The sequence below is a fragment of the Monodon monoceros genome, unplaced genomic scaffold (genome assembly GCF_005190385.1).
Source record: "Monodon monoceros isolate NGI ecotype Baffin Bay Population unplaced genomic scaffold, NGI_Narwhal_1 Super_Scaffold_2, whole genome shotgun sequence".
Lineage (NCBI taxonomy): Eukaryota > Metazoa > Chordata > Mammalia > Artiodactyla > Monodontidae > Monodon > Monodon monoceros.
The window spans coordinates 75,398,556-75,416,205 of record NW_021703776.1 but is presented as its reverse complement, the minus strand read 5'-3'; the positions used below and the strand labels follow the sequence as shown (position 1 = coordinate 75,416,205).

At 37.3% G+C, this 17,650-nt stretch overlaps 2 protein-coding genes across 3 annotated transcripts in view; one reads left to right on the top strand and one right to left on the bottom strand.

Moving 5' to 3' along the window:
• KCND2 (potassium voltage-gated channel subfamily D member 2) overlaps window positions 1-17,650 on the bottom strand; it is a 465,433-nt gene that overhangs the window by 312,036 nt on the left and 135,747 nt on the right. The window lies entirely within an intron of this gene.
• On the top strand, window positions 17,302-17,622 carry LOC114901691 (COX assembly mitochondrial protein homolog). 2 transcript variants are annotated; one of them, XM_029233757.1, is made up of 2 exons: window positions 17,302-17,318; window positions 17,409-17,622. In XM_029233757.1, the coding sequence occupies exons 1-2, from the start codon at window positions 17,302-17,304 to the stop codon at window positions 17,620-17,622; spliced, it is 231 nt and encodes a 76-aa protein (XP_029089590.1). The 2 variants fall into 2 exon arrangements, with proteins under 2 accessions (XP_029089590.1, XP_029089589.1); XM_029233756.1 differs by having other exon boundaries at window positions 17,302-17,622.

The following is a 17,650-nucleotide window of genomic DNA, read 5'->3' as shown; positions in this document are numbered from 1 at the left end:
AAGAATTTATTGGGGTCACCAATATCTGTATCTGAGGCTAAGTTCTTGAAAATAGTGATTGCAAGAAAATAAGTTAAGCTGGTCAACATATAACCAGGTATAAAGTAAGAGTAAAAAGATGTGTGCTTTTCCCCATAGGTACTGTCTCAACAATCTTCAAGGATAATGGACAAGTAAAAATTTAAATTAAAAAAAATACCATTTATGGTAGTATCTAAAAACATGAAATACATAGGAATAAACTTATAAAAATATGCTCAGGATATTTACCTTGAAAACTACAGAACATTGCTAAGAGAAAGTAAAAAAGACATAAGTATTGGACATACCATGGACATACCATGGAATAGATGACACAATACTATTAAGTTGCCAATATTTACCAAATTAATCTACACATTTAATGTAATATCAATTAAAATTTCAGAAGAGATTTTTGTAGAAAGTGACAAACTTAATCTAAATTTACACAGAATTACAAAGGGCCTATCATAGCCAAAAGAATTCTAATGAACATAACTGGAGGAATTGTACTATTTCATTTAAAGACTCAGTATAATCCTATAAGTGTAGTGGTATAGAAATAAGTGTCATATTAGCATAAAGACAGGCATATTCATTAATGGAATAGAATATGGAGTCCAAAAACTGACTCCTACACATGTGGTCAGATGAGTTTCAATGAGCAAAGGTAAGCAATGAGAAAGGGTATTATTCTCAACCAACAGCACTGTCACAACTAGATATCCATATTTAAATAAATAAATAAGGGGGAAAAAAGAGAATAATCTATATCTGATTCTGCTCCTCAGTGAATAAGAGCCCCAAACTCCCTGTGGGGTGTGTGTGTGTGTGTGTGTGTGTGTGTGTGTGTGTGTGTGGAGAGAGGTCATTGGTCACAACTAACTCATGAAGTAATAGGGAGTCCCATTTTGAGCTGAATACTAATGGAGTATAAAACAATTTCTAATATTGTGTTTGGATAATGCTAATCTTAATCTCTTTTGTTGTATATTCTTCATCTTTCTCAGACGATGTCTTTGGTGATCTTACTATCTTCACTATATGGTCTGTGTAAGTGTTATCATCTCCCATGTCTTCACAGGTTCTATCATGGCATGCAGTGACTTGCAAACCTTTACTCTAGATCAGATCTCTCTCCTGGGTTCCAGATATGTAAATTTGAATATCTCTTTGATAGATTCCTCTGGATATACTACTGGGACCTCAAGCCCAACACCCACCACTGATTCATCTCACTGTTTGTCTTCCTTCATTATGCCTGCCCTTCACCCCATTCTGCTCTTCTTTTGTTCCCTGAATTGATGACTGATACTGCTTTTCACTCAGTTTCCAGAGTTACAAGCTCAACACTCATTGTTAATTCCTTCCTGACTTTCATATCCCTTCAGTCATCAGGAGTTTAGGACTATATTCCTTAGATTTTTTTTTTTAACATCTTTATTGGAGTATACTTGCTTTACAATGGTGTGCTAGTTTCTGCTTTATAACAAAGTGAATCAGCTATACATATACATATATCCCCATATCTCCTCCCTCTTGCATCTCCTTCCCTCCTACCCTCCCTATCCCACCCCTCTAGGTGGTCACAAAGCACCGAGCTGATCTCCCTGTGCTATGCGGCTGCTTCCCACTAGCTATCTATTTTACGTTTGGTAGTGTATTATATGTCCATGCCACTCTCTCACTTTATCACAGCTTACCCTTCCCCCTCCCTATATCCTCAAGTCCATTCTCTAGTAGGTCTGTGTCTTTATCCCCGTCTTGCCCCTAGGTTCTTCATGACCATTTTTTTCTTTTCTTAGATTCCACACATATGTGATAGCATACAGTATTTGTTTTTCTCTTTCTGACTTACTTCACTCTGTATGACAGACTCTAGGTCCATCCACCTCACTACAAATAACTCAATTTCGTTTCTTTTTATGGCCAAGTAATATTCCATTGTATATATGTGCCACATCTTCTTTATCCATTCATCTGTTCATGGACACTTCGGTTGCTTCCATGTCCTGGCTACTGTAAATACAGCTGCAATGAACATTTTGGTACATGACTGTTTTTGAATTATGGTTTTCTCAGGGTATATGCCCAGTAGTGGGATTGCTGTGTCATATGGTAGTTCTATTTTTAGTTTTTTAAGGAACCTCCATACTGTTCTCCATAGTGGCTGTATCAATTTCCATTCCCACCAACAGTGCAAGAGGGTTCCCTTCTCTCCACACCCTCTCCAGCATTTACTGTTGGTAGATTTTTTGATGATGGCCATTCTAACCTGTGTGAGATGACATCTCATTGTAGTTTTGATTTGCATTTCTTTAGTGATTAATGATGTTGAGCATCCTTGCATGTGTTTGTTGGCAATCTGTATATCTTCTTTGGAGAAATGTCTATTTAGGTCTTCTGCCCATTTTTGGATTGGGTTGTTTGTTTCTTTGACATTGAGCTGCATGAGCTGCTTGTAAATTCTGGAGATTAATCCTTTATCAGTTGCTTCATTTGCAAATATTTTCTCCCAAAAGACCCTGAATAGCCAAAGCAATCTTGAGAAAGAAAAACGGAGCTGGAGGAATCAGGCTCCCGGACTTCAGACTATACTACAAAGCTACAGTAATCAAGACAGTATGGTACTGGCACAAAAACAAATATAGATCAATGGTAGTGGCACAAAAACACAACAGGATAGAAAGCCCAGAGATAAACCCACGCACGTATGGTCACCTTATCTTTGATAAAGGAGGCAAGAATATACAGTGGAGAAAAGACAGCCTCTTCAATAAGTGGTGCTGGGAAAACTGGACAGGTATATGTAAAAGTATGAACTTAGAACACTCCCTAACACCATACACAAAAGTAAATTCAAAATGGATTAAAGACCTAAATGTAAGGCCAGACACTATCAAACTCTTAGAGGAAAACATAGGCAGAACACTCTATGACATAAATCACAGCAAGATCCTTTTTAACCCACCTCCTAGAGAAATGGAAATAAAAACAAAAATAAACAAATGGGACCTAATGAAACTTCAAAGCTTTTGCACAGCAAAGGAAACCATAAACAAGACAAAAAGACAATCCTTAGATATTTTTGAACTAGACCTTTCTTGTCCATTTCTGCTGCCACTGCCTTGGTTCAGGTCCCCATTTCTTTTTTTTTTTTTTTTTTTTTTGAGGTATGCGGGCCTCTCACTGTTTTGGCCTCTCCCCTTGCGGAGCACAGGCTCTGGACGCACAGGCTCAGTGGCCATGGCTCACGGGTCTAGCCGCTCTGCGGCATGTGGGACCTTCCCGGACCAGGGCACAAACCCGTGTCCCCTGCATCGGCATGCGGACTCTTAACCACTGCGCCACCAGGGAAGCCCCCCCATTTCTTAAATGAGTGATTATAGGAGCCTCTTGGCTTGTCACCAGGATGACCTTTCAAAACTGTAAACCTGAATATGACAATCTTCCTATAACCTTTCCTTGACTCCCCATCACCTACTTAATCAAGAACCTGCACAATCAAGTGAAAACTCTTCAGTATGACTCTCCAGCCTCACCTTTCACCTCTTACCTATTAATATAGTACTGTTCAGTAATATCAAATTATTTTAAATTTCTAGCATATATGAAGGCGTATCTCTTATAGTTTCACAATGCACATTAATATATTAAGGGCTCTATGAAGACCTGTTATACGGGAACTTGCTTACTTTTTGTTTTAATTGAGAAGTTCCCAAATATATTGAACTTCTAAATTTCACTCCTATATTTACTCCTTCCCCAGGAGTAGCAATCACATCTCATAGGACTTCTGAAGTTTTGGTGACTATGATCTAGAAAATACTTATTTAACGGATGACATCAAAATCACTTAGCCAGAGGATATGGGGAGGGGGAAAGGTAAGCTGTGACAAAGTGAGAGAGTGCCATGGACATATATACACTACCAAATGTAAAATAGATAGCTAGTGGGAAGCAGCCGCATAGCACAGGGAGATCAGCTCGGTGCTTTGTGACCACCTGGATGTGTGGGATAGGGAGGGTGGGAGGGAGGGAGACGCAAGAGGGAGGAGATATAGGAACATATGTATATATATAACTGATTCACTTTGTTATAAAGCAGAAATTAACACACCATTGTAAAGCAATTATACTCCAATAAAGCTGTAAAAAAAAAAAAAATCACTTAGCCAGACATTCAAAAGACATTATTCCCCAACTCTCAGCTAATTTTCCAGCCTTTCCACTCCATACAGAAGCTCTTCATATATCCATACTCACTCTTATCTAAAAAAATCATTTTACTTTCTCATCTCTCTGTCTGAGCTCTGGGCATTTATCAGCCTAGAATGCCTCTCTGGTCCTGACCCATCCTTCATTATTCAGCTCAATTCCTCCCCTTGGTTTAATGTGTGGCTCACCTCTTCAATGAAGTGATCTTTTTCTATGAACCCCTTTAGCAATTATTACCTAAGCCATTACTTTGCAATTAATCATGTACTACTTTGTCACATATTTCTGCTATTGACTAGAAAGTTATTTAAATTTTTAGCATGCATCTGTTTTGCTTTTCAAAAAATGTCTTTAAACTCTTTGACCTATACCTGGATTCTCTTACTGTTCACCCAGGGCAACTATACATAGCAGGCACACCATAAATGGCTGATCTTTTGTTGCTGCTTCTAAACCAGCAGAAGGGATTTACTAAAATCATAAGCTTTTATATTAATGCAGTGAAAGAGAATTTCAAATGATGGGGAATTTACATATTTTATGTTGTGCAAACGAGGCTGACTTTGAGATTCCTAGAAGAAATAATGCATATCTTAAAGACAGTGCTTTGAATTTTATTTGAAATAATTATTCTTTGACAGGGAAAAATGACTGTATTCAAGAAGTAAAGACAAATTTCATCCATTATGATTAACTATTGATGCATCATAGTTACTTTATCAGACATTTTATACCTCTCCTATTCCACTGGAGAACAAATCAATTACATTAAAATTTTTTTTCTGTGATTAGAATTGAATTCTAAAGTAGCACCTTTCTGCCTCCTACACAAGACAAATACACCTACCAGAAAGCACACAACTGAAAAATGAAAGCTACAAACAAATGAATTTTCCTTCATTTTTATCACTAACCAATACCTACCGTAGCATGACAGAAACCAATAAACACTCAATGCAATTTACAGTTGCACTAGCATATGGTATTTCCCCAATAGCTTTCCTGATGTCTAAACCACTACCTTGAAAAGTACTGAATCCTCCTACCTTCATTCTACATTTAATATCTGTCACGATTCTGCCTTTAGAAAGACAATTTAGTCATACGATGATAGGTAGTTCGGTAACTACCTGACAAATCAGACTTTTAAAAAATCTGTTGTTCTCTTAATTTTGATTTGGAGATGACATTTATTGTTATGAACCTGTCAGATATAACCTTGTAATGGTGTGCATGTAAATGATATATTTTAGTGCTTATTTACTCATTTTACTTGAAATATTTATGTAAATATACATGGAAATGTGTTCTTTATAAATCTCACATGAAAAATTATTCTGTATTTTTGGCAAGTCATCAGAATAAGATGCCATCTTTGAGTAAGATGTATTTTCCATCACTCTTCCTTGTTTCTAAACCTCAGTTGTATCCATATCAATCCTCACCACTCAGTACACCTGGACCTGCCCAACTATCAGTCACCCTTGAGGAAGGTCGGGACACCCCTGGGATTTGCCACACAAGGTACTAGCCGTGATAGACTTTGTAAAGTCGGCTTGAAGTAGCACATGGTAAATGTTAACTTAAAAACTGAAAATAACAAATGATGTACTGGACTTACTTTAACACAATCTTTATTACATGTTTCGGCCTTTAAAATGCTAAAGCTATACTGGATATTTTTATTTCTGGTCCTTTTGAAAAAATGTGGATCCTCTGCTTTCTCAAGATAAGTTGTGAAATTTAGATGGAGACATTTAAATCCCAAATCCAGCAGCTTCTCTCCATCATCTTGTTAACTGCAAATAAACAGCATTCAAACTTTGTTAAATTTGTTCCCAAAAGGGTTTTTATACAGTCAAATATGAATTCGGGGGAGGGGGTGAATGAATCCACTTACATATTACAATTTTATTTCAACTTTACCTATATAGAATGAAGTCCCTGATTTTATCTGCGGTGCCTATCACTATGCCTGGCATGTGTTATTTGATCCATCCATGGAGAGAGGGGGATACAAAAGGAAACCTTCACAAAGAGCCCTGAAAAAAAACAAGTGTAATAAAAAACAATCCTATAGCTCTTTTCCTATATCACGCATTTCAAAAATGAATCTAAGAGAGGTTAAGAGAAACTCAAGTTATTGCTGGCAGAGCTGGGTCTAGAACCCTAGCCTGAAGCACAGACTCTTGCCCCTATGGGATGCTGCCTCCCTGGGATATAAGGACTGACAGGACATAAGCACCTCTTCCCACTCAGTGTATTAGCATACCTTTTTTTTTCTTCACAAAATCTAAGGGTTTTTCTCATTTTCCTTGCTTTATGCCATTTCCGCATCTTTAAAACATGTTTAGAAAATTCAACAAGCTATAAACAGTATTTTTTTATTAAGAGATGTGACATTAAGAGGTGTCACAAATGTAGAGAGATTCAGTGTTTGCTGTATTCTACCAGCCATGCTGTAAAGGTTAGAAAAGTGACATGTACTAATAAGACCCATGGCACTAATGAGAGGATCTGGTGCCACACAGTATCTTAAAATCCTCCCCAGGGTTCATTACTATGCCATGTTGATCATGTCATTTTTAGTAAATTCAAGAGTGACTCATTCCTGGCTGACAGCTAAGTGCAGATACCGTTATGTTACCTCTAAAGCTCTGTCAGTGAACTTGTCAGAAAATAAAGCAGAGCCTCCTTACTAGGAAAACATAAACATCCAAACTTCCCAGTTTTTTGTCTTAACATACTGAAATTTCCTCTATGCTCTCTACTGAAATATTAATTTTCAAGCATGGTCTGAACAAACATGCTTTACAGAAAAAACTCATCATTGTGCCTTCACACAAAGCCTGTATTATCCTTTTTGTCTTGGAAAGAGATTTCTATTTTTACATTAGTTTCAACAATGTGCAAAAACCCTTAGAAATTTTTTTCAAATATCCTGATATTTTTATTCATTTATTTATATGCAGAAGAAAAATTAAATGTCTATTTCCCTAAACAGAAAAGACATTTTTGTCACACACCTATGGCCACAAATATATAGTTCAGTTTGGGTTAATCTCTGAAAAGGAGCGCTTATAAACTCTTGGGAGCTTTGGTTCAGCCATCTTGTCATGTGGACAGTGCATGCGAGAAAGCCAGCCTGCCGAAAAAAAGAGAATCATGGAAATATGGAGGAGACAGAGACAGAAGAAGGATGCATACATTCCCTGAGGTCCTGACCACTTCCCAATTCTTGCATGCAATCCTGAGATCATTCTGCATGCTTTGATTTTTCTGAGACAACTTATATTTAATCAGTTAACCATTTATTTCTTGTTTGCTTTGCATTGCTTTTCTACTTAAGCTTTCTCGGTTTGGTTTCTGTTACTCGTAAATAGAGTCTTATTTGGTACCCAGGCCTCAACTGTTGTTGTTGGTGGTGGTGTATGTGTGAAAATGACATGAGGATAGATTCGTTTTTTTAAAATAAATTAGACTGCCAGAAATCAGGCTCTGGTAGAATGGGACAAACTACAGATTAATGGGATGAAAAAATTATAGGTATCCATCAGGCTGGGTCCATCAGGGAAGATGCCTCCAGAAGTCAATGTACAAAATCTGGCAGGGTAGAATATTTTATCAGAGAGGTTTTACAGATAGATAGTTCATGGTAAAAGAGCAGGGAGGAAGGATATTGTGCAATCTCATAGCTGAGAATATGACTGCTCGTGGTGACTGAGATCTAGGGAGAATACAGTATTTAAATTTGGGGCTGTTCCATTTGTGGCTATAAATACAGATACCTTGAAAGGTGCTGTTACAACAGAGCTCATCTACTAAAAGTGGGCTATAAAATGGAGTCTGGTTGCAGAAAAAAATGTTAAGTGCTCGAGTACAGAAACCCCGTGGTTCTCGACCAGAGGGGATTTTGCCCCTTTGGGGATATTTGGCAACATCTGGACACCTTGTTGGCTGTTACAACCAGAGTAGGGGATTGTTAGTGACATCCAGTGGGCAGAGGCCACGGATACTTCTCAACATCCTGCACTTCCCAGGATGGCCCTGCACAATAAAGGATTATCTGATCCAGACATCAATAGCGCCGAGGCTGAGAAACCCTACTTAACCAATAAATAAAAACAAGTGGAATCTTTCGATACTTCAGAGCGAATCTCCAAATTCCAGGTTAAGCGTCCTGCTAATTCTCATCTGTGGAGTTAAATCAGTTTCAGATATTGAATAAGGGTTGTGGGGAGAGGAGCTTATCCTTGATTGAGTCCAGGTCCATTCCCAACTGGCATATTTAGTCACTGCAGTTATTTTGTGTGTGTGCGTGTTGTTTTTATTTTTATTAAAAAATTTTTTTTCCAGTCATTTAAAAAAATTTTTATTGGAGTATAGTTGCTTTACAATATTGTGTTAGTTTATACTGTACAGCAAAGTGAATCAGCTCTACGTATACATATATCCCTTCTTTTTTGGATTTCCTTCTCATTTAGGTCACCACAGAGCAGTGAGTAGAGTTCCCTGTGCTATACAGTTGCAGTTATTTTTATATATTATATTTCTCAGCCTAGGGCTAGCCTGCAGATATAGGACCCAACCTAACTGGACTTCAGTCGCCTCAGAGGCTTGTCAGTACTGGGTTCTCGAAGGCTTAAAGCAACTGCATCCTGACACACTAAGCCAAAACACAGAATTGGCACAGTGGCCTATTTCATTGTATGCCATAGCAGAAATGCTAAGCTAGGAGCACCATACTATAACAAGAATATTACAGAAAGAGAAAACATTTATAAGACTTGTAATTTGATGTCTAATAACTTGAAAAGTCAATGTAAACTGAAATAAGAAGATGATTCTATAATTTTACTTTTAAAAAGAAATACAGGAAAATGTTGATGTGTCAGTGCAGAGGTATTTCATCTACCCTGGCTCTGCATTAGGCCTAGGAATGTGTATCTATTTGTGCTGTACAAAGATTCTGAACGATGCAAATTTCAGAGAAGCACCCTTACACACAATCACCAAAACATGGGAATTCAGCAATTCTGTTTGACTGACTCTCCAGGAAACAGCATAAGAATGCTCCTACCTTTGACTCGAATACTCACTGTTTTAGTTTCCTGTTGCCGCTGTAACGAATTACCAAACCCTAGTGGCTTAAAACAACACAAACGTATCATCTTACACTTTTGGAGGTCAGAAATCTGAAATGGGTCTCACTGGGCTACTTTCCTTCCTGGGGCTCTAGAAGAGAAACCGTTTTCTTTCACTTTCCAGGTTCTACAGGCTTCCCCTATTCCTTGGGCCACGTCCCACTTCTAGCATCAAAACCAGCAATGATCTGAGCCCTTCTCAGGATGACGTCCCTCTGGTTCTTACTCTTCTGCCTCACTCTTCCCCCTGTAGGGAGCCTTGGTCCAAAAGGACAATACAGATAATCTACTTATCTTAAGGTCAGCCCTTTGCCATGTAACATAACATTTTGATAGATTCTGAGGATTAGAATGTAGGCATCTTTGTGGGAGACCATTACTATTGCTACCACATTCGCTAAAAAAAGCATTTTACAAATAAGTAGATACAGCTTACTAAGCTGTATTAGTCACAGAATCAAGCTTTGGCATTTGAAATGGGATAATTACATCAGACATTTAAAAAAAGATAGCAAGCAAAACCTTGAGGATTTAAAAGAATTTCATGATCTTGTAGAAAACTCATTTCTTAATACAGTCTAACTTCTGGAATGTTCACAAAACAAATGTAATTTAGGAATGAAGGATTCTCAGGATAACATGACATCAAATAGTTATTAATTTTATTATTGCCATAACATTAAGCATGGGATTTCTAATTTTATTAACCTTTTGATATGGCACAAAAATCCTGCCCACACTCCAGCTCTCCATCCCTAAAAATGTAATTCTCTTTAAAAAACTACAGAAGTTAAAAATACTCCTCCTTCCTACATTGGGAGTAAAATCAAAGCAAGTGCTATAGAGGACAGGGTGAATACTGCAGTCTTGTAGATGATCCTTCACATTGGTGATGAGGAACTCTGAGATGACATTTCAAAGATACTGACAAACTCAGGATCATTGATAATAATAGAGTTGATAGTTTTCTACAGAATGAAACTACCCCTTGGAAGAAGTATGCTTTAGCCTTTGATTCACTTATTAAATTTAGTAGTAATTTAGTAGAAGGGGTGCAGGAAATCACCTAACTGCCTCACACATTTTTAGGAGAAAAAATTAAAATGACATAAAGGTAGATCAATAATGCATTTTTCCGGGAAACCAAGAGATTTCCATCATTTCCATTCTATAGTGACAATTTCCCTTTCAATGATCACAAACCCTGATGAACATAATGATGCCTCTAAATAGAAAAAAAAAAAAAAAACATACTCGATTTTTTCTTTTTAAGACATCAAGGAAATAAACAGTGCATTTAAAAATGCTTACATCCTATAATAACAAAATGATAATGAGGACTACAATGAACACTTTAGCACTTAACAGGGGTTTCCTCTATCCACAATACCTAAGTTATTCTAGAAAACAAATACAAAAAATCAAGCAAATGTATCTTCTCTAAGGTACAAAAAGTTCATGAATTTAAATAACTATTTAAAACTACAGAATAGGAGAGGCTATATGGTATAGATAATTGTCAGCTGAGTTGCATGAAAAATAAGGAGTGTGAGATGTGTGTTATTGAAAACAAATGCCATATATCTTACCTATCCTTTTATCTATCTATCTGTCTATTCTATCTCTCTATCTCTCCATCTATCTACTTACTTATCTATCTATCTATCTGTCCCTCAAATGCATTTTGAGGTCCTGGAAGCCTGAGAACATGTCTGTATTTCTTACATCCCATACAGTGCCCAGCAGTAACTTGATCTTAGTAGGCAACATTGTTTTTGCTTACTGCATTCTACAGTACTGAATACTGACATTATCAGATATAGTAAAGTGATTAAATGACAAAGAGCTCTAATATAAATTTTTAAATTGCCAATTCATTGTTATCTAAGTTAAGTATATTCTATATTTCAAGTAATGCTTCCCAATTTTATTTATCACACTGATCTAATTAAACACCATTGGCCAAGAGTAGCAAGTACTGACTGGTTCCCTAACTCAACTGTAATATCATGGGAAGGTTTAGCACTTCATTAAAATTATAACCTCATCCGCTGCTAGCTCAATCATCTAATAATTTAAAATATGTAGATTGTGTAAGTAAACAATATAAAAAGATAATCTGTATAAAATTTTAAAAATTGCAGGTACATTTTAAGTCCATGGGAACATAAAAAAATGCTGGAATTTATTTATCAGTTTCCCCTGCTAAGCAACAAAATGAAGCATCTTTGGATGGTAAAGAAAAATTTCACTCTCAGGTACAGTAGTATGTGATAATAATAACCTTAAAATAGCAACCAGCTTGCAACTACTGCGCCATTAATCCACATAATGTAACTGATTTGATATTGCCTTTTCCAATCTCTCTCACAGCTTAAGACAAAATACCATGTTCCAATTAAGAAAAAAATATTTAGGGCTTCCCTGGTGGCGCAGTGGTTGAGAGTCCGCCTGCCAATGCAGGGGACACGGGTTCGTGCCCCGGTCCGGGAAGATCCCACACGCTGCGGAGCGGCTGGGCCCGTGAGCCATGGCTGCTGGGCCTGCGCGTCCGGAGCCTGTGCTCCGCAACGGGAGAGGCCACAACAGTGCCAGGCCACAACAGTGAGAGGCCCGCTAACACACAAAAAAAGAAAAAAGAAAAAAGAAAAAAATATTTATTAAAAAAAAACTTTCAGTACATAGAAAAGAATCATTCATGGTTCTCAAAAGGTGGACTATACTAGGTTGTAAGATTACTACACTGTTCCTTGCTTTCTGTGTTTTAGTCAGCATCCATTTTGTGGGAAAGGGATGAACAGGGGAAGCTTCCTTAATTTAGTTCATTTCATCTGAAGATTTCAAAAGCTTTGCTGATGGCTATTATTTACAGTCGCTGAATAAATGGGAGCACTGAGCCAATGCGAGGCTATAACCATTCTGTAAATGAATTACAAAGCAGTAGAATCTTGTTAAAACAAGTCGGAATGTAAAATGTCTTAGGCGTCCCGCTCAATTGTGAACTCATCTTCCATTTTTCTAAGCAACTTTCTCCATTTTAGAACTTTATTCTGACATTTTAAGATTAATAATGACCTTGCTCACTTGTTCACACAGTCATTGGCCCCTGATTGTTTTTAGAAATGTAAGCCAGCTAACGTGCTACCTATGTGCGTATGCATGAAAAAGTGGGTGGGGAGAGGGTATATGACATTATGACATGCAATTTGAGTGTGCTTTAGGATATAAATTGTGCAGAGGAAATAAAAGGAGAGAAAAATAAGTCTTCAGACTGAAAATTGATGGAAAAGGAATGGAGGAAATTACTATTAAGTGTAGAGGGTTAGAATACCTAAAAAAGCAAGTCTACGACAAAGTAATTTTGGACAGGAGGCTACTAAGAGACATATGAGGAGAGGAGTTGTGTGCAAGAGGCAGAAACGTGTGGGGCTAAAGATGGGGGGCAGAAAGATATGACTCCTAATAAATACAATACAAATTTTTCATTAATGAAATATCTATGAAGGCTTTTTAAAGTTATGGCTCCCACACCAGGCCAATCATCTGAACCACCTAAAGAATGCTCATAGATCAATTCCCATCGTGTGCTCCCCGGAGATACTGATTTATTAGATCTGGCTTAGAGTCCAAGAATTTGACCAATATTTTTCAAAGCTTCTGGGGAATCTGAAAGTATAAACACTTTAGATGATCTAACCTTCCACTATGACCAATACCTAAGAAGCATATCCAACTCTGGGAGCAGCAGATACTTTGCTAGCTCCCATCAGCTAACACTGAGAAACTTAAAATAGGAACTGAGGAAGGATGGGTTTGTCTAGGTATCCGAAGTCACACTCAGAGTTTTCTGGTGTCAGTATGCTTGCATGATCTGTATCTTGAGATGCTCTTCTGTTACCTGGCCTAGATTTTTTCTCCCTGCTTATTTCTTGGACAGTGACCCCAATGCAGCCCAACTGGAAGACCAGCCTTTATTTGTATCCTTAGGCTGTCCTGCAGTCTGCCCACATCGTCAAGTTTGTCTTTAGCTTTACCTGCTATTCATGCAAACCTCACAAATCTAACAGACACAGAATCAGGGAAAGTTTGGGCAAAGCCTTTCACCAGCGTGCCCCATGAGCCCCTCAGGACTTTTCTTACACTGTTCAGTCCTCACTCACTCTGACCCTCTCAATTCAGAATCAGTGAACAACAGCCCAATGATTTTGCAGAAGTTTACCTGAATCAAGAAGAGTTCTTAATCACATGAATGATATTCTATCAATATTTTTAAAGAGTCATCTTTGCTCCTGAAGCAGAAACACTGGTGGCCTTGTTAAGATGCATGTTCTCAGGCTGCATAACCTATGGAATTAGAATCCATGTGTGCAGAAGTTATCGCTTTACATTTTAAAACTACATTTGCAGGTAATTTTTCTGCACATTGAAGTTTGAAAATTGTTGGAAAACACAGAGGTCATTTAATTAATTAGATAATTATTTACTTTGTTAATTGATTCCATAAACAACAATTTATTGCCTTCCACGTGCCAGGTACTAGATAGGCTCTGGGAGTGTAAAGATGGTTTGAAAAGAAAGTAATGCCTTCCAGTGTGGAAGACAGACAAGTCAATAGATGATGGAAATAGAGCGTGATTGGTGCTGTGATAAATAAGCACAGGGCCGTCTAAGCATGTGGAAGGTTTAGATGTTTTGGAACGTGGTTGTCTGACAGCTGTGCACTATGATTACACGAGTTTGCTTTAATGGGGTGCCAGTTGTTTTCTGTCTACTTTATACACTTAAAAAAATCACAAAATGTTTCTTTAAAATTTTTCCAATGAGACCGCAGTGGTTTTCCTTATTGTACAGCCCTTTTGCATTTAGATATTTTAAAATGGCATCATTGTTGATATAAAAAATTGTGTTCAGATGTAACTGTAAAAAAATCAAAACAGAAGAGCCACATTGAGACAACCAAAATGCTTTGACCTCTATTTTTGCTACTCAGTGAGGTGATTATAATGTTTTGAGATAATATAACTGAGTTGTTAGTGTTTCATAGCCTTCCTGAAATTTTAATTTACATAATTAGTTTGGGATAAATTACTTACCAGAAAAATACATACAGAAATTATTATGTGAAGGATGACAGTATCAAAACCAAATCTGAACTATCTATACATTATTTGTTACTAGGTTTTTCCAGATGTTTGAGTTACATGAGGTTTTAGAAAATATGGGAATTTTAATACAATACTTCCAATACTGTATAAAGATTTAAGGTTTTATATCATATCACATAAGTGACAGGACATCTAATATTTATTTTTTAAAGAGTAAAAGTAAAAGCCAAGTTTTTTCAAGTGCAAGAAGCCCATGATCAAACTTTTCTTTCTCTAATGCAATGTAAGCACCATGAATACACAACAGACTCTGCCCACAGAATCCACTGTGTTGTCAGGGAGACAATATGGTGTGACAAGTGCTCTGATAGGTGCCACTGAACCAAATATACTGTGAAAATATTAAATATTGTGTTGTATACAAAATACTTAAATTTTGTGCCTCACCTGTGTAGAATGTATGATCGCCACCACTAAAGGGAATACAAGATGAATAAAGCCCTAATATCTAGTAAACTGGACGAGACGAAGACATATACACTATAATCTCAGTAAAAGTAAGGTAGATCTCAAGAGGAAGTACAAGCAAAGAGCTCAGAAAAGGGTGAGATTGACTTTAGATGGGGTGATAAATGAATGCTTCATAGAGGGGAGAGAACTGAGATGAGCCTCAGCATGGCTATCTAATAAATGTAAGGATAATAACAAGTGTTCATTATTGCTATCACTTATTGAATGCCTCCTATTGACCAGCCACTCAACTAAGTGCTGGGCTAATAAGTTCTTATGAATAGCCCCATATTTGAACTAGATGTTACTCTCTTCATTTTACAAATGAAGAAACTGCAGTTATTAGAGTTTAAGCAATTCTGTCTAGGTCACGCAGCGTTATTGAAGAGCCTGGATGCCAACCCAGGTATCTCTGACTTAAACTCATGTATTTTACACCACACTGCCCTGCATCCCTGTCCTAACAACTGGACCGAAATATAAAGAAAATCTGTGAAAAAATAAAAGGGTATTCAGATAGATCAGTGTTCTTCAGCTATTTGGTGTTATAATCTACTAAAAGGAACTGATGAAAAACATGGAGTCTCTCCCTAGAAAAGTACCTATTAAACACATCGACTTACAATTTTTAAAAGTTTTCCCCTTGAATCTGAGATGAGAATCTGATGAAGACTATGGATCTTCATGTCTCCAAATTGTTGCCCATAAATTCAGTGCATTCACTGGCCCTCTCATGTCTCTGGGATCCCTGTACCTCAGGATTGGGATCCCAGGAGAGGATGGTACCCTAGAACACAGGTAGTAGAATGGTAAAGGAGCTTATTCTGTAATAAGGTTTCTTTGCAACCTTAGATCTTTACTTCTTCCCTTCTGTTCAACCAGCACACCCAGTAGGTACGATAATCTAGCTTCTCTCCATTGCCACCACCGCTAAGACATGGCCTCTATCAGGTGGCCTATTCTAACAGTTTCCTCATTATTTTCTTACTACAAGTTTCTCCTCCACTCTGGTCTATTCTCTACATTGCTCTATGGTATTTTTCTTATATGAACAGTCTGTCACTCTCTTATTTAAAAACCTCTTTTGCTAGCACAAATGACAAAAGTAAAAAATCAACAAATGGGACAACATCAAATTCAAAAGCTTCTACACAGCCAAAAAAAAAAAAGTCAACAAAATGAAACGGCAGCCTATAGAATGGGAAAAAATTTTGCAAACCATGTTTTGAATAAGGGGCTAATATCCAAAATATATAAAGAATTAACATATATGAATAACAAAAAACCAAACAAAATCTGATATTAACATGGGCAGACGAACTAATTAGACATTTTTCCAGAGAGAACATCAAAATGGCCAACAGGTACATGAAAAAAATGTTCAACATCACTAATCATCACAGAAACGCAAATCAAAACTAGAGTGAGATATCACCTCACACCTATTAGGATGGCTATTATCAAAAAGACAAACAGATGCTGGTGAGGATGTGGTGAAAAGGGAACCCTTATACACTGTTGGTAGGAATGTAAATTAGTCCAACCACTAGGAAAAACTATATGGAGGTTCCTCAAATATTAAAAATATATCTACCATATGATCCAGCAATTCCATTTCTGGGTAAAAATCCAAAGGAAATGAAAACAGGACGAGATATATGCACACCCATATTTATTGCAGCATTATTCACAACAGGCAAGATATGGAAACAACCCAAATGCCCACCAATGGATAAATGGCTAAAAAAGATGTGGTTCATATATACACAACTGAATACTATTCAGCCATGAGAAAGGAAGATATCCTGCCATTTACGACAAGGATGGACCTTGAGCACATTGTGCTAAACAAGGTAAGTCAGACAGAGAAAGACAAATACTGTACAATATCACTTATATGTAGAATCTAAAAAAGTCTAATCTGTACAAAAGAGAGTAAAATGATGGTTACCAGGGGATGGGGGGTGGGGGAATTAGATTGATGGTGTTTAAGGGTACAAACTTGTAACTAGCAGTAAATAATAAGCCACAGGGATCTAATGCACAGTATAAGAAACATAGTCAATAATACTGTACTATAATAATGTAATGTGATAAATATTGCCTCAGTGGCAATCATACTACAATATACAAATGTATCAAAGTAAAAAAACCTATTTCGCTTGCTTTTTACACTAATTATGGAACTTCTTATCAAGGTATGGGACACTCAGTATTCCACAATGTGGGCCCAAATCATATTTCTCTTTCATTTAAAAACCAACCAGACCTGTGTGGGCTGCTGCCACCTCCCAGGCGCAGACATGGCGCTCGACCCCGCAAAGCCGCATCTCAGACGAGCCGAAAAAGATGTTTTGATCCCTAAAATAATGAGAGAAAAGGCCCGAGAGAGATGTTCTGAACAAGTTCAAGATTTCACTAAATGTTGCAAGGACTCTGGAATCCTTGGGGTAGTAAAATGCCAGAAAGAAAATTCTGCATTGAAAGAATGTCTAACTGCTTACTATAATGATCCAGACTTTCGTGAAGAATGCAAAATGGAATACCTGAAGGAAAGGGAAGAATTCAGAAAAACTGGAATTCCTACCAAGAAAAGGCTGAGGAAGCTTCCCACAAGCATGTAGGCAACTATTCAAATGATACTCAGGAACG

Excerpts from the sequence above, each read along its gene's own strand:
- LOC114901691 (XM_029233756.1), top strand. The coding sequence starts at position 17,302 with ATGGCGCTCGACCCCGCAAAGCCGCATCTCAGACGAGCCGAAAAAGAT.